Source organism: Podarcis bocagei (genome assembly GCF_964188305.1).
Source record: "Podarcis bocagei genome assembly, chromosome: 2".
NCBI classification, from domain to species: Eukaryota; Metazoa; Chordata; class Lepidosauria; order Squamata; family Lacertidae; genus Podarcis; species Podarcis bocagei.
Window position 1 is genome coordinate 102149116 of NC_138126.1, and position 26206 is coordinate 102175321.

The 26206-nt window shown below is 43.5% G+C and overlaps 1 protein-coding gene across 2 annotated transcripts; it reads left to right on the plus strand.

Moving 5' to 3' along the window:
- The first annotated feature begins 1376 nt into the window (after nucleotides 1-1376).
- On the plus strand, nucleotides 1377-23573 carry LOC308582052 (autocrine proliferation repressor protein A-like). Of its 2 annotated transcripts, XM_081184869.1 has the most exons (13): nucleotides 1377-1705; nucleotides 7116-7290; nucleotides 8293-8341; nucleotides 9560-9682; nucleotides 10171-10269; nucleotides 10428-10517; nucleotides 12265-12394; nucleotides 14768-14888; nucleotides 15270-15405; nucleotides 18724-18812; nucleotides 19747-19810; nucleotides 21238-21303; nucleotides 23243-23573. In XM_081184869.1, exons 1-13 carry the CDS (start codon nucleotides 1522-1524, stop codon nucleotides 23360-23362), a joined length of 1446 nt encoding a protein of 481 aa, XP_081040995.1. In that variant the 5' UTR covers nucleotides 1377-1521; the 3' UTR covers nucleotides 23363-23573. The 2 variants fall into 2 exon arrangements, with proteins under 2 accessions (XP_081040995.1, XP_081040996.1); XM_081184870.1 differs by lacking the exon at nucleotides 21238-21303.
- Nucleotides 23574-26206: the final 2633 nt, after the last annotated feature.

The window sequence follows — 26206 nt, forward strand, 5'->3', positions numbered from 1 at the left end:
AAGAACCTGAAGCTCCTTGTCTTCTGGGGAACTGCAGGGCAGTTGGAGATTGGATTGGAAATGCTTGTAGAAGTTTGAGTTGAGTACATCCAATTATGAAAAGTCCTAACATGATATTGTAATATCAGGGTCCCCGGCTCCTAAAAAAGATGTTAGTGGAACTGACTATTTTGTGTCAGCTGGGGCAAAAGGCAGTGGGCTCTGTAGGAAAGTATGCTGTAGAGTAGAAAGAGATGGTTGCAGATTGCGCGCTCCTGAACAAGAGATAGATATTCCACACACAGTTTTCTATATCATAGAAACTAGTGCTCAGTTAAGAACTAGCCTCAAGAGAGGACTCTACTCCGTTTTTACTTTTTGTAGCTGTTTTTGTAGATGTGCACAATCCTTTCTTCATGGATCACTCACTTTTGCATTTTCCACAAGGCTTTTTATGCTCAGTTTACATTCCCCTTAACGTATATGTCTGAAATGGCAGAATCAAAAAGAAAGAGGTCTTAAAGCTGTGGTAAACAACTGCTAAGAACTACCCTTAAGATAGCACTCCATACTCGTTTTTAAAAACTTTTTGTAGCTGTTTTTATATTTTATTTACATTTTTATATTTTATTTACATTTGTTTTCTATATCTTACTGTATAAAATCGTGAAAAAATTAATAACAATCTTAATGAGGGGGAAAAAAACCTCAGTTAAAATATTGACTAGATCTGTTGTAGCTGTTAAAGAAGTGAATTCTATGGCAAGGATTGTTATGAAAGGGATCAAAACTGAAATTGATCATAGTCCCGTACAAATCTAGACAGTTTAGGTCACTCACCACACCTCAAAAAGACATATATAGATTGTGGATGGTGTGAAGATGGCTTTGCAAAGGAATTAGTCAAATCCCTGAGTAATCCTTGACTGTCCAGGGCTGCTAGTCATGCTGGCTGTGTACAGGCTATGAGGGAATATATGTCTGGTCTAATGGAAAACCATAGGAGAGGGAGATTGCACTCTTGTTCTGTACCACAACTACAGAGGGTAGGAAGCACTTACTGCCAAATAATGTTTCAAAACTTTTCCTCTTCCATCCAAAAAGCCAACTTTGAATTGTGAAATGGGAGCTGCCATGCTACAATGCCGAAATGCTCCCCCCCCTGAAACATGCTTAGGTGGGGAGCAAACACACAGTGCAAGTGGAACAGAGCACCCACCGACTCCAACCTGAATTGATGAGTTGGAGGGTGCTTTGCGGCAAGAGGCCAGTGAAGAGTACAGTAACTAGCACACTTCCTCCTCTGCATGATTTGAATCAATCTGCTTAAATGCTACCTCACACATCTTAACCAGGACCCTCCCTGATAAGGGATCATTATAAATAAGGAGGAAACATCTGACAATGTTTATGGAGAGAACTGCTCTAGAGGAAAGCAGGGGTTTTCCACCCGCTGTTAGCAACTGTGATCTGAAGCAGGATAACTCCTGACACTTGGACACAGTCACACGCCTCTTTCAAGGCCAAGGTACCTGCTTGACTATGTATGCTGCTCTCCTTCTCTTGGCAGCCTGCTTGCCCTCTGGACGGATGGTGGAGCAGAAGGCCCTGGATGTCTATGTGAAGCAGTATGACCCTCACTATAGATACACCCTGATGAAGAAGGAGGAGAAGTGGGGTGCCACTGTCTATATGCTCAACATGACCTCCCTGAAGTGGCTGAATGGTGAGAGTAGAATCAATCTCCTCACTGCTCTTTTCCTTTGAGGGGGTGCAGGGGTGGGAGGGAGGGAGGCTAGGCCATTGAGGAGGCTGCTGGGTGGGTGTGATTCCCTCTGTGGGAAGTGAAGAAACATGAGGGGCAGTAAGCACTAGTCCTGTGGTCTGCCGTGGCTAGTTATGAAAGGGATCCAAACCACTGCTTCTTCCTACCTTCTGGGGGAAACTGAATCAGTTATGGAGCAAAAAAAGCAAGGCCATGGGTCCAAACAGAAAATACATAAACAGTATTGTATGTTTCATCCTCCTTTTTACTCTCAAGAACTGAAAAGTTACCATAAATAGTTGGCGGAGACGCTGTTTCTTCATGTGTATTTGAGGAAAAGGTGAGGAATGTTTATGACAGGGGAAGGGATGTAATTTTGGTGATGGCTTGAGGCGTTCCCAAAGGAAAGGAAGGATTGAACTCTGATTAATAAGAATACACACAGAGGCTTGAACCAGCAAGACTCTGGGAAGGGTGCGTATAATAATCTCTGTCCACCCTCCGGCCCAGGTCGTTTTATTCACAAAAGAGCTTTTTACAGAGTGTTCGTAAGAACCAATCAGATTTCTTCTGAGCATTTCAACAAACCCCACGTGGGGACAAAGTCAGATCAAAAGAAATTCTTTTAACTACAAAGACTACTCTGAGCATGCATACATAATCTGAGAGTAAATAAAAGAGGACTAGAGAAACTCCGGAGATCATAAACAGGAGTAAACAGGAGAGTATGGAAGGACGGCAAGGAGATAGGCATCTTTATCACCTTCCTGTGAAATTATTTTCTGGCCCTAAGATCAAGATCCTGAGATTAACATATCAGAAAAGCTACATCAAAGAAGCTTGCCCACTATCTTTGATGGCCCAGGATGCCTGCCTGGCGAAGCAACTGGAAGCAACTGGGCTGCATACGTGACTTGTCAAGAAAGAGAAATGGGCAGTAGTGAAAATGGCCAGAGATGAACAGGGTTGTGGGATTCAGAAATTATTGTCAATGAATTAAACCCAGTCAACACAATGCATTCATCGTGGATACAATGGCTTGATGCATATTTTATAATTCCTCATAGTAATCCCACCTGACCCCACACTCTGGATATTTGCACTCCTACAATGGCTACGTGCACATGCCTCTTTGCAGCTGTCTCTATAGACAGAGTGATCCTTACATTAGTTTGCATAGATGAGAAAGGCTGGATCCCTAGAAACAGCGGGGGGAAGTAATACACTCAGTGTTACCCCAAGGGGCCATTTATGGGAGGATTCTTCCTCCACTCAACAACATGGCAGACGCAGCCTTATCTTTCTCCCAGTGTAAGTCAATGGAAAACTTGAATGGGTGTGAAGGAGAGTCTGAATACCCAGAACAACTAGCAGAGGTGGTGATGGGGTGGAATGCTATTTACCCACTGAAGAATCTAGGGGGTATGAAGGTCCTTGCTGTGAAGGTGACACCCCACCCCAACTATTCCCCCATCAACAGGGCTGGGCAATATCAGGGTTTCAACAACACAATATATCATTAATATATCACAATGTCTGAAATAAGGCTGGAACGATGTGGAGGCGAACAGGGTAATGTCCTGGCAATTGCTACTAGGGGTCCAAAACTGATAAATGATGATATTATCAATCACCACACAGTCATTTTCATCAGCAGGATGCCAAAATGCATCCAAAGAGGACTTTTGGTTTGGGGCATGACTACCAAATGGTGGTGTTCAGGACAATCCAAAGTACAGTGATGATTCATAGTGAATACAAATAAACTGGGAAAATATTGAACAAAATATATATATCTAAATTTGATGCATATGAAAATTAGCTCAATGATAGCATGCTTCAACTAAACCATTAAAGATTTCTGGATAATATATCAGTTTTAGGGGCAAATTTAAAATTTAAGAAAATAGATGATTTAGTAAAAATTTTAATTAAACTTGAATGTGGTTAACAATTTAATTTATTTTCAACTAATTAAAGAGGAATTTAAGTAATTTCTTAGTGTCAAGTCACATCTGCTTCCAAGTGCAATACTGCAATTCTATGCACTCAGTTCAACTACACTTACTTCTACTTTCCTGGGAGTAAGCCCCATTGAATTCAGTTACCAAGAAACACCCTCCCCATCATTCTCACCTCACAACAACTACCCAATCTCCCATTTCAGCATATAAGGCAGCCACTGTTAAATCTCCCTTCTCCATTTCCCTCTATTGCAACACAGACAGTCCTCCCCAAAAAGCCCCCATCCCACCAATCTCTCCCTTTTTATCAAAGGGAGGAAGGGAAGGCAAGGAAGCAAAGAGATAGCATCCTTTAAATTACACCCAAAAAACCCCCCCTTTTTTATATGAGAGAAGCTATGTAAGGTGCCTTACTTTACACGGGGGAAAGGGCTCTTTCTCAACAAGAAGCCCAGAGCCAGCCTCAGATGGGCAGTAAAGGCACACCAGGAAGGGAAGACAAATGTGTCACACACATGCAGAAGGGGAAAGAGAGTAAAGAGGCTTAAACAAGAAATCTTTAATAAAAATGTGTTAAAAATAAAACAAAACAAAAAACAGGGAAAGGTTTTTTGTTTGTGGTTCTTTGAAGAAAACAACCCCACTGTTTTCATGGGAGTAAGGAATGGGGAAAGGGGTTCCCAGCAAGAAGCCTGGAGCCAGCTCAGACCAGCATTTCCGTACACCACACCTACCAGCCTGGCAGGACGGCTACTAGCCTACTTAAGCAAGAAGCACCTTGTGGCATTTGATAAGTTTCTACTGGCTGGCTGCTTTCCCAGCTGCTTTCATCACCTGCACTTGCGATTCACCACACTGGCAGGAAGCAACAGAGCTCAGCCCAGGCTCGCTGCAGAATAAAAAGAAGCACATGGTGAAGTGATTTTTGTTGGCTGCTCCACCTGCTCTTGTGAGTTGCTTGCTGCCGCTGAAGAATGCAGCAGAAGCACTAAGAAGGCTATTGTTGTTTAGTCATTTAGTTGTGTCTGACTCTTCGTGACCCCATGGACCAGAGCACGCCAGGCACTCCTGTCTTCCACTGCCTCCCGCAGTTTGGGCAGACTCATGTTTGTTGCTTCGAGAACACTGTCCAACCATCTCGTCCTCTGTCGTCCCCTTCTCCTTGTGCCCTCCATCTTTCCCAACTCCAGGGTCTTTTCCCGGGAGTCTTCTCTTCTCATGAGGTGGCTAAAATATTGGAGCCTCAGCTTCAGGATCTGTCACTAAGAAGGCTGGCTACATGATTTCCCCAAAATTATGAAGTTTGCATAGCATGCACACACAACACATATCATGATTCATGATATGTTGCCAGGTAACATATTATGAAACCATTAACATGATGTGGACTTCAAAACCAGTTTGGAACGATATATTGAAATACTTCCCAGGCCTAATGCAGATACAGGCTCTTCTTTGAACCTAACTCAACCAGTGGGACTACCATTTGTTTGCATTAACTTTCTGCTCAGGACAGGTGTGGAGGGGTGCATTCCGCCCCTTTTAAAGTGATCCTGCAGGGACAACTCACTTCCCAGATGGCTTATGACCATGGATGGGTGGGAAATTAGATTCAGTTCGCACTTGGAGATCAGCCTACCTAATTTGCAATTCCCAAAGCCATATGAAAACTGAATCGTAGCCATCCTTTGAAATTCACATTTCTCCAATGCCATTATTCAGCCAAGTAATATGAAAAAAAAGAATGTATTGTAGTCAAGATCACACACAAGAATGCATTTCATTAGGAGACATTGTTTTGCAAAAATGTGTAGATTAGGCAGAATTGCATACAAAAATTTCCATGTTAGGTCAAATGTACATTAAAATGCATGGGAATATATATGTTAGGATATAGTTCTGTTCCACCTTAAAAGGAACAGGCATGACTGTTGTGTGTCACATGCCTGTTTACTTCCAGCACAGGCTTGCTGGGAACTTCCGTTTGTATATTGTTTTTGCTATAAGGCTGTTTGCTGGACATGAAGGGAAGCAGACATGTTTTTCCTTTGTTCCTGAACTATGCTGAGTAATCGCCTGTAAATAATGGTTACACATATCTCTGTCTGCCACTTCCGTTTTGAGAAGATTTATTCACTCTGCTGACAGAGTGTGCCAAGTCTCTAAAGGTATCTGAGGCTTGTGTCCCTGTTTGATGCTGTTCCAAGGGAGACCGGTGATCATCTGGCTGCCGGCCGGTGGCTGGAGCCAGCTGGGGGCCTGCCTGATGCCCCCGTCTCCCCGGCAGTATCCCAACTACACACACACACACACACACACACACACTGCTGTGGAAATGTGGACAACTGAACTGGACATTTTAAAAAATGAGAGCCAGGGATACCAAAGGTGACAGATTCCCCCATCCCTGCTTAAAAAACTCTCCCACCTTTTTTTGCTCATCTTAGTGGCAAGTAGGATAGAATGAAGCTATAAACAAGAGAAATACCAATTTTTTATTGCAGACAGGGTGCCCTGTGAGTGGTGAATGAATTTGTAAAAAATACCCTTACTACAATTCTTCACAAAGAAAATGGTTTTTGTGTGTGTGTGGATTTCAACTTGGAGGGTGAGAGGTGGTGATTAGGAATGGATATGTCCATTTCAGTTCTTTTGGCTTCTCTTTTCTCCAATCTTAAATTAAGCTTTCCACATTTCTGCAGCTATCTGTGATATTTTAAAAAAGAAATTCCTCATGAAAATTGTTCAGTATTGTAGTGCCAATTTCTCCCAAGCAATTTCAGTCAATATAATACATTTTTGTATGTTATTTTCATTGATGCACTAATTGCTATGCACTCATTCCCCTAATAAATCCATTTTCTGTAAACAATGGTTGATTGGATAATTGTACTGCAACATTTGGATGCATGCAAATTTCAAAGGATCGCTGTGTTTTGGTTCTCATAATGTTTCAGAAAGAATGCATTTCAAAGTTTTGCCGTTAAATGGCACCAGAATTGAATTTCTGCCCCCACCCCCTGGTGCTGACAGAAGTTAGCAGCACCTGGAATGGGAAGATGTTGGCTTAATTCAGGGTTGTGGAACCGGTGGCCCAGCAGATGTTGCTGAATTCTCCTCAACCCTGACCGCTGGCTGGTTTGGGCTTGTGGGAGCTGGAGTTCAACAGCATCTGGAGAGCTACAAGTTCTCCATCACTTCCCTAAGTGATTTGATCTGTGTCAAGGAGATTCCAGTGTCCTTCCTTTCACTTCTTTGTGCCAACTCTTTCTTACACTCTCTTTCTACTTTGTTACTTTTCTACTACTAGATAAATATTCATTATGCCTCCTGAGTGGAAAATGTATTTCAAGGGGAAAGTGGAGGCCTCATTCCCAGATGAATAGATTCTGTTTATCTCTTTTCAGAGTCTGAATTGACTAACCCAATTTGGTGGCATGAGCTGATCATTGCTGTGTCAAAGGAACAAAAACTGAAGGACTCATGTTTGCTGATGATTGGGAAAGGCAGAAATGATGCATCTAATACTTCCACAGATTTGAGTGTTGATGAGCTCATCAATCTAGCAAAATCCACTGGGTCGTAAGTAATTGGCTGGATCTCTGAGCAATGAATATGGCACCAGCTCTGCTCTGTTAAGACTGTTAAGGGAATTAGCAGCCCTACAAGAATGGAGAACAGTGAGGTAGACATACTTGATGGAGGGAGGTCGTGTAGAAAATACTTTTTCTGGTGGGGAATGAGGGTTAGAATTAGGGTTGCACATCATTTTTGGACAATGCTTGAGCTGAGGTGGAATGCCTCAGAATGATTTGGGGCTTATCTGAAGCAAAGCAGGATTTGTATGGGCATGGGCAGCTCCTGAGGTGCTTTGCAGTGTCCTGCAAATCCAGACGTAAAACAAGTGTTTTTCTTTTAAAAGTTTAGGGATGCTCTCATTTTCCTGTTCATATTGAAATACTGCCCCTCAATGAGGCCAAAATGTTTAGGGGTATGCATTCCCCTGCGTCCCCCCAGAAAAAAAGCACTGGGTATAAGAACTCAAGAGTGGCTGATGAGAGCTGTGTTGTCTGAGCTTGAGCAACCAGCTCAAACCTCTTCACATGCTGAGTTTCTGAGGTAGCCTTGAATACCTACTTCCTCCCAAGGTGAAGTGAGCATAGCTAAGCCTGACAGGGAGATTGCTCTATGGTATTAACCCTTTCATTCATTAATTAGACTTAAATATGTTCGTTATCCCACATGTACTAGAGGTGTTGTATATTTGCAACCTGTGAATGTTATTGGAGGAGGAAATACCGTACTGAGTTCTCACTGATAAAGCAGCCAGAAACAAAAATGGTCAGAAGGCCAGGTTCTCTATGCGCCACAGTGACATCTTAGTTCATCTTCCTCTCAGCCCCCCAATAAGTAAGAAGAAAGGTAATATTTCTTGAATTCTCTGTCTCTTCCTTGATTTTAGTAAATCTTATGATTGTTCCAAAGCTGCCCAGAGCTATTGACTCTGGTCTCTTTGACCTCATTGCCTGTTGATCACAAATGATGTTTACTCCTGTTGACTAATATTTTGTTTTGTCTCCAAAGCTGTGCAGCTCTTTTGGGGCAGATTCCAAACCAGCCAATCACCTACAAGGTAATCTTAGCCATGCTGGGAACTTCCCACAATCATTTTCAAACTCGTGTAGGAGTCAGGAGTCAGTTGGGTGGGTGGAACTGGGGAAACAGGTGTGGCTGTCACAGTTTCTCACTGGAAACTTCCATTACAGATTCTCTTCCCCCAATTTCACTCTAATGAGGGAAGTGTTTACTTTCTCAGAGCAAAATCTAGCAGAAATCTGCAGGGTGTTCGATAACCTTTCTTCATAAGCAAATTACATTTCATAATCGTGAAGAATTAACCATCTCTTTCGTAGAAGTGGTTCAAAATACTAGAATTAAAATGTGGGAGCCAAGTCATGAAGTGCTCATCTCCTTAGAGAAGGTGAAGGTGAGAGCAGCAGGAGCCTGTTCCCCAGATACTTACTGGAGCCATGGACTCCTACTGCATTCCCAGTGGGTTGTACATGGGGCAACTGTGCCTCTTTATCTCTACGAGTTGAACAATCCTGGCCTGCCTTACCAGGACTTCTGTTCTTAAATGTTGTAGGGACGCGGGTGGCGCTGTGGTCTAAACCACTGAGCCTCTTGGACTTGCTTATCAGAAGGTCAGCGGTTCAAATCTGTGTGGTGGGGTGAGCTCCCGTTGCTCTGTCCCAGCTTCTGCCAACCTAGCAGTTCGAAAGCACACCAATGCAAGTAGATAAATAGGGACCGCTGTGGCTGGAAGGTAAACGGCGTTTCCATGTGCTCTGGTTTCCATCATGGTGTTCTGTTGCACCAGAAACAGTTTAGTCATGCTGGCCACATGACCCGGAAAACTGTCTGTGGATAAATGCCTGCTCCCTCTGCCTGAAAGTGAGATGAGCGCCGCATACCTTTTCTTAAATGTTGTGTTTGGTGGCTCAACAATTTGCAATCATGGTTACTGTAGGCAATTTAGCCCAAATGTGTGTGTAAATGAAAGACATGCAGGATTTTGTTGGTATTTGCAGCGGAGAGAGGGGAGAGGATTTCTGTTGGATAGGTTTGGCAATATATTTGGCATACCGATCCCTGCTCCGTTAAGCAGAACAACCCATCCATCAACTAATTTAAACAGATGCCTTGCCTTGCTGGAGTGATAGCTAATTCCCTTCCTATTTCACCTGGTGCCCTCTCTGTGAACTAAGGCTGACCTGTCAGGCTGTTCTAGGGGTCCAGATGGGATGCTTCAACCAAAAACACATCCATCTTTCTTTTAGTTTGCTTCCAGACAATCCCTTTGCAAATGTGCAAGAACAGCTTTGAAAATGCTGCGGTTTATTGTACGTGGTGGAAATTCATGAATGACAAGAGTGAGCAACCTCACGGGCTAATTCAGTTTCCAATGGTCAAGGTAACTCTGGCTTTCTGCATATGCTGCTATCATTCTGGAAAAATGCTCTTTGTTGTTTCCAGAAACCCCTTAAAGCTGGCAGAACTACTGTAAGTATCTCCTTGAGGTTTTCACCTACTTTTTGGAGCAGGTAAATTAGTTGTTTTCTGTTCCTGGTACACGGTCTGTATGGACAAATATTGTTTCCCATTAAGATATTCTGGAACAAGAACAAAATATAAGATGAGATGAATTGTAACACATTCCTATATATGTTTGCACAGAAGTAAGATACATGGAGTTCAATGGACTTACTCCCAGGTAAGCATATCTAGGATTGCAGCCTTAGAAAGGAAATTTGAAACTATCACAGTGGTTTCAATTTATGAAGATAGATTTTGTTAGTAATGATATTAGGAAGATGAATCTTGGTTGCCAAATCTCCTGTTTGAGATAAGCGTATTCAGGGATCAACTCCAGAGACTACAATCCTCTTCTGTTGTGTGCAGGCAGCTGTGCGAGGCATGGACACAATAACAGATTTCCTGCTGAAAGAATCTGGTGGAACAGTGAAGATCACAAAGTTCACATTGACTGGTATTTCCAAGGTAGATATGAACTGCAGGTCTGTGCTGTATTGGATTTTCGATACACCAGAATTAACCCTATGCATGCTCATCCCCATTTCACCTGTATATGCCATGTTTGGGCTCTCCAGTGGGAACTGCATATCTCTGCATCTTTATGCTTTATCTCTTTGTTGTAGCGTGGCTGGGCCACCTGGCTGACAGCAGCTGTGGACAAGAGAGTTGTGTCATTTATTCCAATTGTCTATGATCTTTTGAATTTCATTAAGGTGAGTATCTGTTCAAAGGATGGGGTACTAGCTGTGTGTACTTGGTCTTGAGTCTTCTTCATAGTTCCTTCATGGTACTCTGGACAAATAAGAATATGTTGACCACTTGCAGGAAGGCCACAAGTGTGAGAGCCAGTGAAACTTCTGAGGAAAGGCACTCCACAGCCTCAGCACCACTGCTGCAAAGACCCTGCCCTGTGTCCTAATCAGCCACGCTTTTGAAGGCAAGGGACAGTGAGGAATCCCTCCAATGATTGTAAGGGAGGAGAGACAAATTTGTGGAGGGAAAATGGTCCTTCAAATATCCTGGTCCCAAATATTGGTTCATTAACTGTTGGCTTCTAGGTTTGGGGAGGAACAAAGCTTTGCAAGCATATTTCTTTTCCCACAATCCTGGCAATTATGGAGGGTGAACTGGGTGATTTCATGAAGTGGTGCTATAGACATTCCATGTAACATTTGGTTCCTCTTAACCAGCATTCTTAATGGAACATAACGGAACACACACACCGAAGGGAGGGGCTGATTCCAGAGCAAAACACACAAGCCCCGCCCACCAGATACCAAGCACTCTACTATTCAAATTAGGCCCCAGTGTTTTTCTTACAAACACAATACAAGTAAATAGCAACAGCAACAACCCCCCCTCCCCATGAGAGCCATAGGCACTGACTGTTGACCCTAACTTATTGGCATGTCCTGTTTTGTGTCCATTAGCTTAGCCAGAAGTGTACCTAGGGGTTGGCAAAGCTGACTACTGCCCAAGGGGTGGGGCGCTAAAATCACATGTTGGATGTTTGAGTCCTCCCATGACTCTTGGAGTTCTCCCCACCACTCAGCACTCCAACACCTGCCATGCCCGCAGAAGGAATCCACCAGGATCTCCAGGAGAAAAAGGCTGCTGCTGCTATTGCTATAGGAGAGACCAGGAAGGGGTCCTTGAAGTGGCTTCCAGGCACAGAGCAGTGCAGCTGCCCTGTCCAGCCCTGAGGATGCAAATTCCTCCTATCCAGGCAAGCTCACCTGCTTCTAAAAAATTGGGGGCACCAATACAGCTCCAAGGGACCCTAGATATGCCTCTGAGCTTAGCCCTGCTAAAGAGCTGAATAAATATTATGGTTTTAGCATTTGACTCTCCTCCATACTGTAGGACTTCAGGTTCTTAATATATGACAGTGTCATATATTACCCTCCATCATTTCTCAGTGAAGTGATGGACATGAGGCAGCAGCTGATAATGCAGGTGAGCTGCGCACAGGTGAGCTGCATGCAAGCTGCCGGCCAGCCCTGTGGAGCCTCCTTTTATTGACACAAATATGCAAACCCAGGCAGATACATTTTGGGCTTTACACATCTTCCAGTCCCGAGATTGTGGGGTGGTACAAAGCTATTTTGGCACCTGTTTCCACCACTTCATTTCCCCCTTGCACAGTGTATGACGAAGGAGACAAAAGGTCTCAAAGACAAAGGTTACAGACAGGACACCGCAGACTACTGAGACCGCAAAGGGTTAGACAGTGGGCACGATGTTCAGACAGCTGTGGCTTTATCTGTGAGGGGGATCTGTGCCCCGCACCCCAAGGTCACACGTGCAGGCAGACTGAAGCTGCCTGCGGGTGGGGAGTGTCCTCCCTCTGGACCTCGCGATCATCCCTACATCTCAGAAAATAGGGACATTCTACTAATGTAGAATGGAATGTTCTTATTTGATGTGCACTTAGAATTCTTTTCTTCTACTCTGCCACAGAACAGGCATCATCAATACCGAGCATACTGTGGCTGGGGAAGGTCATTGAAAGTCTTCTATCAGCTGAACCTAACTCGGCAGTTGGACTCTCCACGGTTTAAGGAATTAACTTCATATGTTGATCCATTTCGTGAGTAATTCTTACCACCTCAGATTTCTCTGACAAATGAAATGGTAGCAGAATAGCAGAACAAAGGGTTGAATTGGTGGGAAAGGGCAGCCCTGGGGAATTGTGGTGGCACTTAAAAATAGCTCAAAAACATTTTTTTGTGATTTTGCTAAAAAATCTCAATGACTTTTATGCCTGATTTTCACTTTTTGAAATATGGCAACCCTAAATTAAACCTAAGATAAAATATGGCATGTGGCTACTTTGTGGAAAGTTTTAAGAGAATCCCACAAGGCCATGATCCTTCAAATCAAAGGGGCAGAGAAGTTATATTGGGATATAGTACTAGATATTTGGGTTACAGGAAGTACGTTTTTAAAATTACGGTTTGTTTTAACAATAGCAACAGCAAACATATGAGGGTTTTCCTTCTAAAAATCAGGCTTCTGAGATGAAGAAAGCTCAAAAGAACCTTCAGAATCTTCAGCTGGCCCCGAATGCAGCACTGGGGGTCTTGATAGGAACTCACCCGTGGGATCTCGGGACATCTATTTTTTCATTAGAAACACTGGCTTCCAATATGTTTCCAGGAATAATTCAGTGCAGTAGCATCACTTTTAAAACCATGGCTGGTTTGGGCCGAGATTATCAAAAAGGGCCATCTCCTCCCATATTAGTAAGCTCGTTTCTTATGATCCGCAGGGGTAGCTTTTATAAGCATCCCACCATGGAGAGAGATACTGTTTGTTGAGAATGGGGACTGTGGAACTTCCTGCCACAAGGCGTTAACTGGGTCCCCTCTGTGCTGCCTTTTAGTTGGCTGGCTTCTGTTCCATGTTGTGTTGGATGCTTTTATCCATGGTCCTTGTTCCAATTCCATGTCTCAATTTCTGTCAGAAATGTATGAAAGTACCCAAGGAGTCCTTTTTTAAAGTAACAAAGCAGACCCTCTATTTTCCAGGGGCGTCCCTGATTTAGAGAAGTCGTCCGGGTTTCTGATTTGATCCCAGAATGTCCCACTTTTCCTTAGGATGTCCCTGTTTTCATTGAATAAATGTTGGAGGGTATGGAGTTATCCGACCCCTGAGCCTGCATAGGGAAGTTTTTTAAATATTTAATGTTTTATTATGTTTTTATATTTGTTGGAAGCTGCCCAGAGTGGTTTCTAAGCAAGCCAAATTGATAATAAACATGTAGTTACAGTCTAGGTTCTCAGAACTAGCCCAGCCTTAGGCCAAGATGCCAGAGGACAGCAACAGCAGACCCCCTCACACCTGTTTCTTTTGAGTCTGCCAATATTTTAATGCCATTACAGTGGTACCTCGGGTTACAGGTGCTTCAGGTTACAGACTCCGCTAACCCTGAAATAACCTCAGGTTAAGAACTTTGCTTCAGGATGAGAACAGAAATTGTGCAGCAGCGGCATGGCGGCAGCAGGAGGCCCCATTAGCTAAAGTGGTGCTTCAGGTTAAGAACAGTTTCAGGTTAAGAATGGACCTCCAGAACAAATTAAGTTCTTAACCTGAGGTACCACTGTATAATAACCTAAGCTGTGACTGCATTTGGAATACTGTGTAGAGTTTGGTCCATCACACCTCCGAAAGGTTATCGTAGAGCAGGAAAAGGTTCAGAAAAGAACAGCCAAAATTATCAAGGAGGTGGAGTGATTTCCCTTTGAGGAAAGATTGCAGCATTTGGGCCTTCTTAGTTTAGAGAAAAGGCAAGTAACTGAAGACAAAGTGACTTACTGGAAGCTGAAGGAAGGGAGAGTGCTGGTATGCTCAGGTCCTGCTTTCAAGTTTCCCACAGATATGTGGCTGGCCACTTTGAGATCAGAGTGCAGGTCTAGATGGACCATTGGTCTGCTCTGAGGATCTCCTTGTGTACCTGTGATGCCGCATGGCCAGTTCTACCAATCCAATTAGCTTCTTCACCAGGAACAATAAGGGTGTGCCATCCTGTCCTCCATCTTGTGCAAAAATTATTTTGGGCCAGGCCTACCTGTTGAAGATGAAGGTGGGATATAAATTATCCTAATAAATAAATAATGCATCCTGAGGCATCTCATATTGGTTTCTTGATGACCTAGAGAACCTACTATCAAACTTTTTTCAAAGACCCAAACAGCATATATGCTATAGAAAGACTCTCTTTTCAGCATTGCATCATCAACATTTGCTATCTAGACTTTGATCCGTGGTTCTAGTTTGCCACAATAAGGCTGTTTTACATATTTTTCAATTATATTTTTGTTCCCACCTGCCCAATGAATGTCTCTTGTTTTCCATTGCTCCTGTCCAATCTTATCAGCCTTTGATGATGGAAATAAGTAGTAGCAACTTGAGAACTGCATGTGTTGACCAATACAGTAACATTTAATTTTTCAATCCTCAGAATATAATGAGCGATATCAAAATAAGTCCAAGTGCCTAATCTGTGGAACAGGAGATGGAATTAACCCGCCTGATGACTCTCACTATTTCTTTGATCAACTAGCAGGAGTGAAATATATCCGGTGAGTTCATGCTGCAAAAAATTATCCTTTTCGAGGCAATGAAATAATCCTTCTGGTTAAAGACAGTGACTAGATGGCTTGAGACCCAAATGAGAGACAATACTGTAATTTGAACTGAGAATGCACAGGTCCCTTAGTGTTGTAGTCTAAATGATAGTACCAATGAACAAGACTGCTGATCTTTGCTGCACAATTCACATAGGCTTTGAATGATGATGCAATGTTTTTTCCTTGTATATTTCTATATATGTGTGCATTCTTTCTAAGGAGGGAAAACTGTGGAAAGTCAAATTTCTGTGGTTAGAAGAAACATGTTGTTGCTATATCTTTCTCTATTACAAGGAAGCTATTTTTGCAAAAAATCTCTCTTGTTGCCTGCAGGTTCCTCCCAAACACCACACACTTTGTGGCATCGCGCCCTGGGGATAAAGCATCTATCTTGGAGATGTGTAGAGCCATTTATCTCAGCACCATGCAGAATTTGAACATGCCTCAAATTTCTTGGGAAAGGGTGGAGGTGAGGAAAACTGATGTTGCCGATGATGTCAAGAAGCATGTTTTCTAATTCACCCCAAGTAATGGGTGCATGTTGTCTCTAACAGATCGAGTTTCCTTTACAGTACTAAGGAGATGGAGTTGAACTCAAGATTCCTAAAAAGTTATCACAAATATTGAAAACAGGAAGGTTGTTATGATGATATGCAAACCGGCCTTGGTTAATGTTGTCTTTTACCAGTAAATAGGGTTGCCAATTTGTTTGGGCAAAATGCAGGATAGGGCAGTTGTGGGGTGGTTTTTTTTTTAAAAAAAACTGGAGCTGAATTGACTTCAAAGCAATCCATTACAATCTATTGCAGCCTAACAGGATGGCCCCTCTGGAATTTGTCAAATGCATGTGTGTGCACACATAAACATGAATTTGTAAATTTGTCTGTGCTTGGCTACTCAGAGCTTAAATGACATTTCACACACACTTTCAAACATATACATTTGGAGAGGATCCCTAATTTGGGGGGGGGGGAGAGAGAGAGAGAGAGAGAGAGAGAGAGAGAGAGAGAGAGAGAGAGAGAGAGAGAGAGAAGACCTGAAATACAGGATAAATACAGGACGTAACATTTTACATTGAAATATGGGACGATCCTGTATTATACAGGACAGATGGCACCCTACCAGTAAATGATGGCAACAATAGCTCGCATAACTCAGTTGATAGAGCACAAGACTCTTAATCTCTGGGTTGTGGGTTCAAGCCTCTCATTGGGCAAAAGAGTCCTGCATTGCAGAGAGTTGGACTATATTGCCCTTATGACCTAATTCTAGAATTCTTTGATTATAGCATTTGGTCATTCTCTGAGGGCATCCTTGGTTAGCCTTGAGTGTTCTAGTAAACATCAAAATATTGCCACATTTCTCACTGGCCTCCTAAGATCTTGGGTGTTCTCTGTATTTACTGTATCAGAATATAGGATTCAGTTCCTTTTTCAATCACAGAGAAAGTGTCCTGAAGTGATCTAGAACAGGCTCAGAAAGTTGGTTGTGTACTCTTGAGTCCTATAGAAGAGCAAATGACTGCTAGACCAGTTTACTTCAGTAGTATAAATATACTATTGGTTGTGGCTTTCATCTTCCTTCAGAAAGACTGAGAGGTGTGTAGATCTTCTAGTATTTATCCTTACAACAGCCTTGTGGGATACATTGGGGTGGCCAAAGTGAGAACTGTGATAGGATTGCCTTTTCTTCTTCTTTTGTTTGTTGAGAAAAGGTAAATGCAACTATGGACAGATTTGGATAGATGTTGTGATGATCTGGGGAGGCAGCTAAATTATGGTTACCAGATTTTTTTTCAATGAATCCAGGGACACTTTTTTGAAGCTGAATAGCAACAGGGAGTCAGTAGTGGGAATGTTGAGGCAAAAGACCCTGGGCCCAAGCATATTGTATAAGGGTGCAAAGCCCTTCTTTCGCACCCTGTGAAACATAAATGCACAGAGTTTTTAAAAAAACTGGGCAACGGCACACCGCCCACAACTCCCGAGCCTCCCCTGATCAGTCAAAACAAAGGGGGAAGGGGGCAGGAGATCTGTACCACCGGATGTCCCCGGTTCTCCTTTGACGGCGGCAGCAGTGGTAGTCAGCCTGGAGCCAGCCTGGTAGCGCAGTTGGCTCTGACTGGCTTCAGGACTTGCTTGTTGCTTGCTGCTTACTGCTTGCTGCCGTGTCGCCTGCCATTTTTCCTTGCCAGAAGGCCCCATATGATGTGTTGTGCACAAGACACATCATATGGGGACTTCCGGAGAGGAAAAATGGCGGGCACCACGGCAGCGAGCAGCTCCTGAAACCAGCCAGAACCAATTGCGCTACCAGGCTGGCTCTGGGCTGCTGAGTCTGTTGCTGCCACGTTTCCCAAGGACAGATTTGCAAATCTGGAGACATTGGGGGGATGGAATTTGTCCTGGGACAGATTTGCAAATCTAGGGACTGTCCCCGGGAACTGGGGACATCTGGTAACCCTAAGCTAAATCATTTCTCACCAGTCTGTTTTCATGAGTGGAAATCACATTAGCTTTGCCCCACATCTGACTATTTCCTCTTGAAGAATCAGTTTTGGAAGAAGAGATTTTCATTGTGGAAATGGTGTTAAGGGAAAGTGCTGGCCCTACACAAATACAGTCTTCTAAATTGCTGCATTTATCTCAAAAATATAGTATGAGAAATCTGAGCACAGCTCTCCCCATAAGAAAAAGGGGGGAGGAAGTGGAGAGAGAGAGAATGGCTCAAGATCACTAGGGGGTCCCTGTGCCCTACTTTAGAGAAGGCAGTGACTACATCTGCATGGCTAGAAAATGCTGTTTGCTGGAGTCCTCTATTTGAAGAGCTGCCTGGTTCAAGTGCAGTTTAAAGATAAAGAAGAACCCCAAGAAAAGAGAGTCGGGGGCCTTGAATCACCAGCTGACACTTAACACCTGGACAGCAGGCTGAGCAGGTCACTTAATCACAATCTTCCCCACCACCATATTGTATTTCTATTTAAAATGTAGTAATATTTCTAATTTTCACCCTATATGTATAGATTAGTGTGCGTAAATGTGATGGAGATCTGTGTGCTTCTTTTGGGAGGCAGAGATGATATGCAGTATAAGTGGCCAGCCTAAATCTCACTTCTTAAGCAGGGCAGGGGTTTGGAAGTGTGTCTCCCTGATTTAAGTCCAGCAACCTGGCCACTATGTGATACTGGCTCTCTACTGTAGTCAGTGATGCATTAATCATTATCCCCCAACCCAAACTTTCTCCAAATACTGAACCGTCATACAGATAAAAAGAAAGAGATGTTAATCATTCTAGTTTTTAAAAGTGTATCAACTCCTTAAAATATTAAATTTAGCTATAGTGATTCAGCACAGACATAGTGGTTGAATGCAGCCTTTTTTTGTCAGTTGCGAATTGTACTGATATGTATTGGTGCTTTCATGTGATGTTTTTGAGTAATTTTTTTCTCAGTTTGCAAGCACTTCAGTGCAGCTGCAGCTACTCCTGACACTGGTGTTGCATTTTTAGTTGTATGCTGGAGGGAGACAATTTTTCTGTGATATTCTCTCTCCAGTATGGTGTAGTGGTTAAGAGCGGTAGTCTCGTAATCTGGGGAACCGGGTTCACGTCTCCGCTCCTCCACATGCAGCTGCTGGGTGACCTTGGGCAAGTCACACTTCTCTGAAGTCTCTCAGAGTGTTTGTTGTGGGGGAGGAAGGGAAAGGAGAATGTTAGCCGCTTTGAGACTCCTTAAAAGGGAGTGAAAGGCGGGATATCAAATCCAAACTCTTCTTCTTTTTCTTTCTAGACAAATTCCAAAGGCATTATCCATCTCTGTACAGATCAGGAACCTTCAGCAACTAAATGTTTCTTTGCTAACACTCTGGACTCTAAAAGGTAGGATTCTTTCAGCAAAATTTTATATAATTCATTAGTATATAGAATAACATACAGAGTCAACATACAAAAAAGCCCCTGAGGTCTTCTCTTTCTTAAAGCTTACTAAATTTTCCTGAAAGGAAGCAAGCAAGCCACTGGGCTTCTATCAGTCAGCAGTGAGCAGCTCTGCAAACTTTTAGGTCTCATCTGCACTGTACATTTAAAACAGTATCATACCAATTTAAACAATACAGTAATGGCTCCACACACAGCACAGCCACACAATCCTGGGGATTGTAGTTTGTTAAGGGTGCTGGGAGACACAATTCCCAGAGTTCCTTGGAAAAGAGATCAATTGTTAAACCACTTTGAAAATTCTAGCTCGGGGGGGGGGATGGGGATCTCTTAACAAACTGTGCTTCCCAGGTTTCTTGCAGGCATTAGTGTATAAAGTGGCATGATACTGCTTTAAATGTACAGTGCAGATAGATCCCTGTACTCTTCATTTACCCCCCAGAAATCCTTTGCAGAGTTTTATTTAAGGGAGCACGAGTGGTTCACCCACACTGGGTACTGCAACAATCACATAGAACAGAAGCTGTGAGGCAAGGAGAACCCATGTTTTGGCATTGCACAGGATGCCACTGAAATTTGAAAGTTCAAAGTCCACCAATGTCTTTTGTATGTGTTAAAACCTACTATCAAGGATTCAAAAGGGACCACTGAGTAGGTTATTAAGGATGCTCTTGGACATTTTGGATCAGCTTGACAGCATTAGAGACCCATCATAATGGGTGGGTAATCTTGTAAATATTATCTTAAATTTCCATAAATATGAGTCCTTGTGTTGCGATGTGAATTAAGACATATTGTATTGTTGATGGTACTTTTCTCCAAAAAGCAGCTTATTCTGTGCTCATCCTGTACCTCCTCTTTCCCTTCTCATTCTTAGGCGAGACTTCAGGCGATTTCGGGGTCATCGTGTATCTTGGTTTCCATGCAAGGTTGAGAAAGTGGTAAGAGGATTTTAGATTTAGAATTTCTTTAGAGTTTCTTCACAAAGCTGAGGATGTCAAGGGGTTCCAAAGACACAGACAGACACAAAAACAGTTCTTGGGAAGCAGATGCCTCCCCGTAAAGTTGGGAAGAGACATTGAATTTGCTCGATGTTTGCAGATTTCCACAATGTGATACTTTGCACAGCACATTCATTTAGGATTTCTGTGTGGTGTGTGTCACAGACACCTGTTGGTTTCCATTTGTGATGCGAAGAGTGATGAGAACAAGGCAAGGAAAGCCCACTGCTGACGTGTCTACTTTGGATGACCAGAACCTAATGTGCAACAGCAAGCATGTGGACAGAAGGCCCATCCTGTAAAGTCCCTGAGCTCCTTCAGGAGGAAGGGTGGGGCATAAATTGAATAAGGAAGCCATCAAACAAATAAATGGAACGGGATTCCTTCACTGTCTGAGTTGCCTGGAACATTGTCTTTCCCATGGGGGAGTCCATAGGATGGTTTTATTTCAAAGCCCAGCAGAGCCTATTTCCATCTAGCATTGCCCAGGCATGTGTGAGCAGAAGAATGTTGTCTTTATGCTGCAGTCATAAAAACATCTATGCGAGAGAAAAAGGCCTGCTAACAAAGTGGGGCTGATGAGTATACATGTATAATAGGGGTGGGGAATCTCTTTCAGACAGAGGACCACATTCCCTTCTGCACAATCAAGGTGAATTCTACCATTGTGCAGTAGCCTAGTTTCTTCACACTCACACATCCTTCTCAATCCTCCATCCAAGCAAGCAAGCAAACAAACAAACAAACAAACAGCATCAGAGTTCAAAGACACGTTCCAGCAAGACCAAAACATTCCAGGAGGGAGGAAAGCACAGCTGGTGAGGGATGTGGTTGGGAGAGTGCGGGGCTTGTTGAGAATCCCAAAGGCAGGGTAGAGCAGACTGGATGGCCACATTTCCCCCTGGGCCCGAGGTTCCCCCTCCCTGAAGTACAGGATTGTGCGGATAGTGACTTTCTGTAATGCTCGGGTGAGAACCTGATCTGTGTAACAAAATGGGATAGGTTTACATCCATTGGAAATAAGTGGTGTGGTTTAGGGTCACCTGGAAAGAAGTGGGATGTCATCCTCTCCCATCCTGCCCCACTTTGAGCCACTTTTTTCTGGGGGGACACATACCCCCAAACATTTTGTGAATCTAATTTTGGCCTCGTTGAGGGGCAGTATTTCAATATGAGTAGGAAAATGAGAGTACCTCTAAACTTTTTTTTTTAGAAAAAAGCACTGGTTGTTCCCCTCTTCCTTATTATACATCACCTCACTCTTCCCCACATTCATGCTAATGAACATTTGAGACTTCGTTAAGCTCAGTATTATACAAGACACCATACTAGGTCTCAGTGCCTTCTTCTGATTTATCTCTTTGCAGAAAACGGGTGTCTATAAGGCAGAAATGACAAAGCCAGATATAGGATGGAGAGCCTTCTTTATTGAGGTAACACACACATCCCTATACACATGCATAAGGATTCACCGAGCATCAGGACTGATGGAGATTCACCCTGATCGGTCTTCCTGGAAACAGCATGTTCTTTTAGGAGTGTCATATAATGATATGAGTACTGGAACATTTAACAGTAAAGCAGGCCAGACATTGTTGGTCTACCTTTCTCAGGTCACACAATGGCTCATAAGCATCCACCCCATTCCAGTACTATGTCCTCATTGCCACCCAGAAATAAAAACCAGTATTTGTGGGATTATCATGAAGTGTGCTTGGGACAGGTTATGGCTTAGATCAGGGGTTGGCAAAAAACTTTAGCTGTGGGCCGGTCCATTGTCCCTCAGACCTTGTGGTGGGCCGGAGAAGCAGCACCGGTGGGGGGAGGGGCTGGAAAAAAGAGGCGAGGGGGCAAGTAGTCCTCCTCCCCAGCCCCCAGTCCCAGCCGCTGTGCTTACCTTCCCAGGGGCTGCCACCGCCGCTGCCGCTTCTCGTGGGTAGGCAAAGGGAGCTTGTCCGCTCCACTCTCTGGCTCACAGAAGCACCAGGACAGCAGTGGCGGCAGCAGCAAGATGAGCGGCACGTAAGGGCTGGCTCTGAAGAGGGGCTGCTTAAAATGGCACTCAGCCAGCTCAGCCCAGCCCCCTTCCTCCTCTAGGCAGGGTGGGGAGAAGCCAGGAGGAGGGAGGGAGGAGGCGCCACTGTGGTGTGTGTGAGGGAGAGGGCAGGGAATGGAATGGTGCAGGGGGGAAATGGCACAGCCCAAACGAACAGAATCCCCATGCCGATCCACGGACAATCCGCTGGCTGGATCCTGAAGGCAATTGGGCCAGATCCGGCCCGCGGACCTTCGTTTGCTGACCCCTGGCTTAGATGAAGCGCCACTAAAGTGGAGTGATTAACAGGAGGAGCTATGAACTGGGTATTGCCATTCCAAATCCCAGCCCTGGTATTAACTCAGGATGGTGTAATTATGGAATGGTGCTTCTTCCTTCACTGCCCCTCTGCACACATTTATTATAAGATGGCGAAAATGATACTGACCTACATCACATGGTTGAGCAAATATTAGTAACCACTTATATTAGTTCACTTCTGGTGTGCCTCTCCAGATGTGCTTGTTATTGAGCATTCATGAGATGTACTCGTAATGCTATTGGGTCAGTTATAGGCAATCTCACTTTCAATACTTTTTGCACCTAGGAAGGTTTTGAGGTGGAACAAATGGCTTCGTTTCCAGTTGGTTCATGCCCTGTAACATCCTACTGAAACCTCTAAAGTTTTATGTCACAAATGTCCCGCTTTAGGTTTTGCCTTGTTTTTGTTGCACATAGTACATGAGTGCTCCTCCAGATGGCAATAATGCCACTGGGGAAACATTGCAGATCAACTAATGTGTGGCCAGTCTGGTGTAAATCCATCAATAACACACTTCTGTTGCATTCATGACATGTTGTAAAATACACTCACCCAAAAAAAGTCTTTTTTGTTTGTTTCTACTTTTGATCTTAAATTTAATAATAATGACTACCATAAATAATATAAATATCCATCCTGGAGGGGCTCTATGCCTTCCAGGAACGATGAAGCAACTTCTAACTGCTGTATGCGAAAGCAGTGGTGTTGTGGTCTAAACCACTGAGCCTCTTGAGCATGCCGATCAGAAGGTCGGCGGTTCGAATCCCCACAATGGAGTGAGTTCCCGTTGCTCTGTCCCAGCCCCTGCCAACCTAGTATATTAACTGAAACCAAGTGATCCAAAGCTGCTTTTGCACAGTCATTAAGTATTTTGCCATAGGGCGCTACTTTTAAAATATGCAGTAAGACGTAACAATTATATTTTAGAAATTTCTGTGCTATATGCTCCCAATGCAGCCTGTTTTCCACTCTTTGTAAGGTAATGTACTGAGCAGAACTGCAATGTTGTTTGTAGGTAACTTTCCTGGAATCTGAGAAAAAGAAGTACGTTTTCACCTCAGAAGTTCACATCATCCCAGACACTTTTCCATGTGCAGACTGCAAGGGTGAGGAATGCTATGGGGAGCTGGTGTGACATCCATCACGGACGTTCTGGTTCCTGCTGCTGAAATAATCCATGAGGGAAGACACGTGGCACTGAGGAAACCATGCAGGGGAACAGATGGGCAGAGAAATAACCGAGCCTAGAGAATGTACAGCTCTCACTATCACTAAAATGTGGGGAATGTGGTGTTATGGGTCGGTGACAGAAAGGTGGGAAACGGGTAGCATGAAAATTATTGGGCATGGCTAGAATTATCAACAAGTAACACAACAAAAGAAAGTGTGCCTTTGTAATTCCTGGATCTCTGCATAATAAGAAATAAAAGTGTTATTGTCTATAACTCTTCACTGAAATTCTGTGCCAGTTCATGACCATACCTACATACATCTATTGCAGCAGAACAGTGCATTGTGGTGGAGGGAAGATGGTTCCCTCAGGCAAGCAGCAATCCTTGCACTGATGGGACGATTACCTTTGCATGGTGCTGAAGTCCACCTCAGTCTCCTTATTTCACATCAGGGGCTTATCATTTCTCTGTTCAGTAGATTCTTGTTTTAGAGCACTCTGCAGAAATATAGGGTTGTCTCCAACTAAGCTCTCCTCAAGGTAGGCATAGCAAAAACAGTGGACCTAAATTAACCATGTCCATTAATTTCAATGGGTCAGCTTTGAGTATTACATTGGTGTGGAGAAATGTTATATGTGTGTCTGTTTATGTTTTGATGGAAAAAATATGTGTTCTCAAAGTTCAAGGCCTTATACTGTTAACACGTTGCAAGCCTCTTTAGCCGTAGCTGTTTGTGTGTGAGAGAGAAAGAGAAAGAGAAAGATAGAGTATTGCTTTGAAAATGTATTAGCTGGGCTTGGATCAGGTAAATTCATTTTTATTGGTCTGGGTGACAGCAGTCTGCCAGAGAGTCTCGGCAGTTGGGAGTTAACTGTCAGAGACAGCTGAGGAGATGAATGGGAAATTAGTTGGCAAGGAAAGGTGTGAGGGAAAGACTAGAGAAAAACTGAGGCCTGAATATAAATTCCCAGTGTGTTATTAGTAGTTGCCTTGTGAGGCTCAGGAGAAGGGAGCCAGTGGCTGAGTTAGTCAGAGAGGATGCCCTATATAAAGGTCAGTGCCAGCCTGTCCATGAGGCAAGGTGAGGCAGCTGCCTCAAGGTGCAGGATCCAGACAGAGGTGGCAGATGGAGCCCACCAGGGTGGCAGCAGCTGTGGAAGAGGTGGCAGTGGTAGGTGGCTGCCATGGCATACTCCTTGGAGACCAGATCTGCTGCCACCTCCTCCTTGTCTGCAGTGTGTAGGTGCAACAGCAGTATGTTGACCAGCCCAGAGCATCACCAATGGCAGGACAATCGTGCTGTGAAGAGGAGAGTTATGGGGAGAGGGGATGGGATGGTGTGCTGGTGTGCCTGTACACTGTGGACAAGGAGGAGGTTTTTTTGTTTGTTTCACAGCTCTTTCCCACCCTAGCAGTTTACATCAGAACAGGTACATTAGGGTCAGATTAGTTTCTGTTTTTGTTGGCACCAGGGGGCGTTCACAGGGTGGCGATACTTTTATCCTATGCAAAGGTGTTCACACCTTGGTGAGAGATAAAGTAGGAGTAGCTTAAAGACTCCATTCGATGTGAAGCTGGTTTGAAAGACAATGCATTGAACAGTAGTATTTGATAAAAGTGGATATGCATTGTGGATAAATTATGTGCTTAAAAGCACTGGAAACTGGAAAAGTGAATGCAGAATAATTTACCAGACCTCCCCGTTTCCTGGGAACAGTCCCCGGATTTACAAATCAGTCCCCATACAAAATCCATTGAAGTTGAAAAGTGTCCCTGGATTCATTGAAAAAAATCTGGTAACCCTAGAGTAACTGGGAGCCATAGTTTCTGGTTCCAGAGACTAGGAAACAGCAGTTGCCTTTTATCCATGTCACAGCCAACCACACGGAGACCCATATACATAATGCTCCCTATATTTCCACAGAGTGAGTCAACCCCTTCAACAGCCTCCTCACTCATTGTTGTTATATGCATATGGCATTGGGGCTCCCTCCGTCTCCATTTTCTTTTCTTTTCTTTTCTTTAATGTATTTTTATTAGACAATTTCAACAAAAAAATTATCAATCCAAATAATCAATTACATTATTTCCCCCCCTTCCCCCATCCCTCCCCCCCACCAAAGACTTCCCTTAGCTCCCCTCTCCAGCTCCATTTTCAAAATACTGCTCTAACCATCCAGCCACTTCTGTGGGGTAACATTGAAGGTACAGATGGTGATGCCGTACCTGCCCCAAATCAAACAGAATATCTCTCTTCCCTTGCTTCATATGAAATATCTTCTTTCTTCAGGAGTGCATGCATGCGCACACGCAAATATGCCGTGAGGTCTGAAACTTACATCCAGGACCATTGTGTGATCTCTTCACTATGTGGGCTCTGCCAGAGTCTATCCCCTCTCTAGGGTTGCCATATTTTGAAGAGCAAATAAAGAGGACACATTTAACTATGGATCGCTATGACAACTCTTATAATGAAAATGAGGTTTTTTCATGGAAAAAGACCCTTTTCTACTTTCTTCACTCGTTTTTTATTCCACTTCACTCTGATTGCTTGTGTATAATCTTCTTAATGGTATTATGAAATGATGTAATGCTTTTTTTTCTTTTTTAACTTTTGCTGTTTATGTTTGTTACAGAAATTCTGAAAAACGACAACAATGAATTGTGCATAGAAAAAAGCCTTGGCAGTGCATGCAAAACTTTGCTTTAGTATAGTTCCCTCCATGAATGTCACATTAAGCTTTCCCAGAATTTTGAAAGGATCATTTGACAAACAGGGCTCTGAATCATGTAGTCAAACTCAGCAT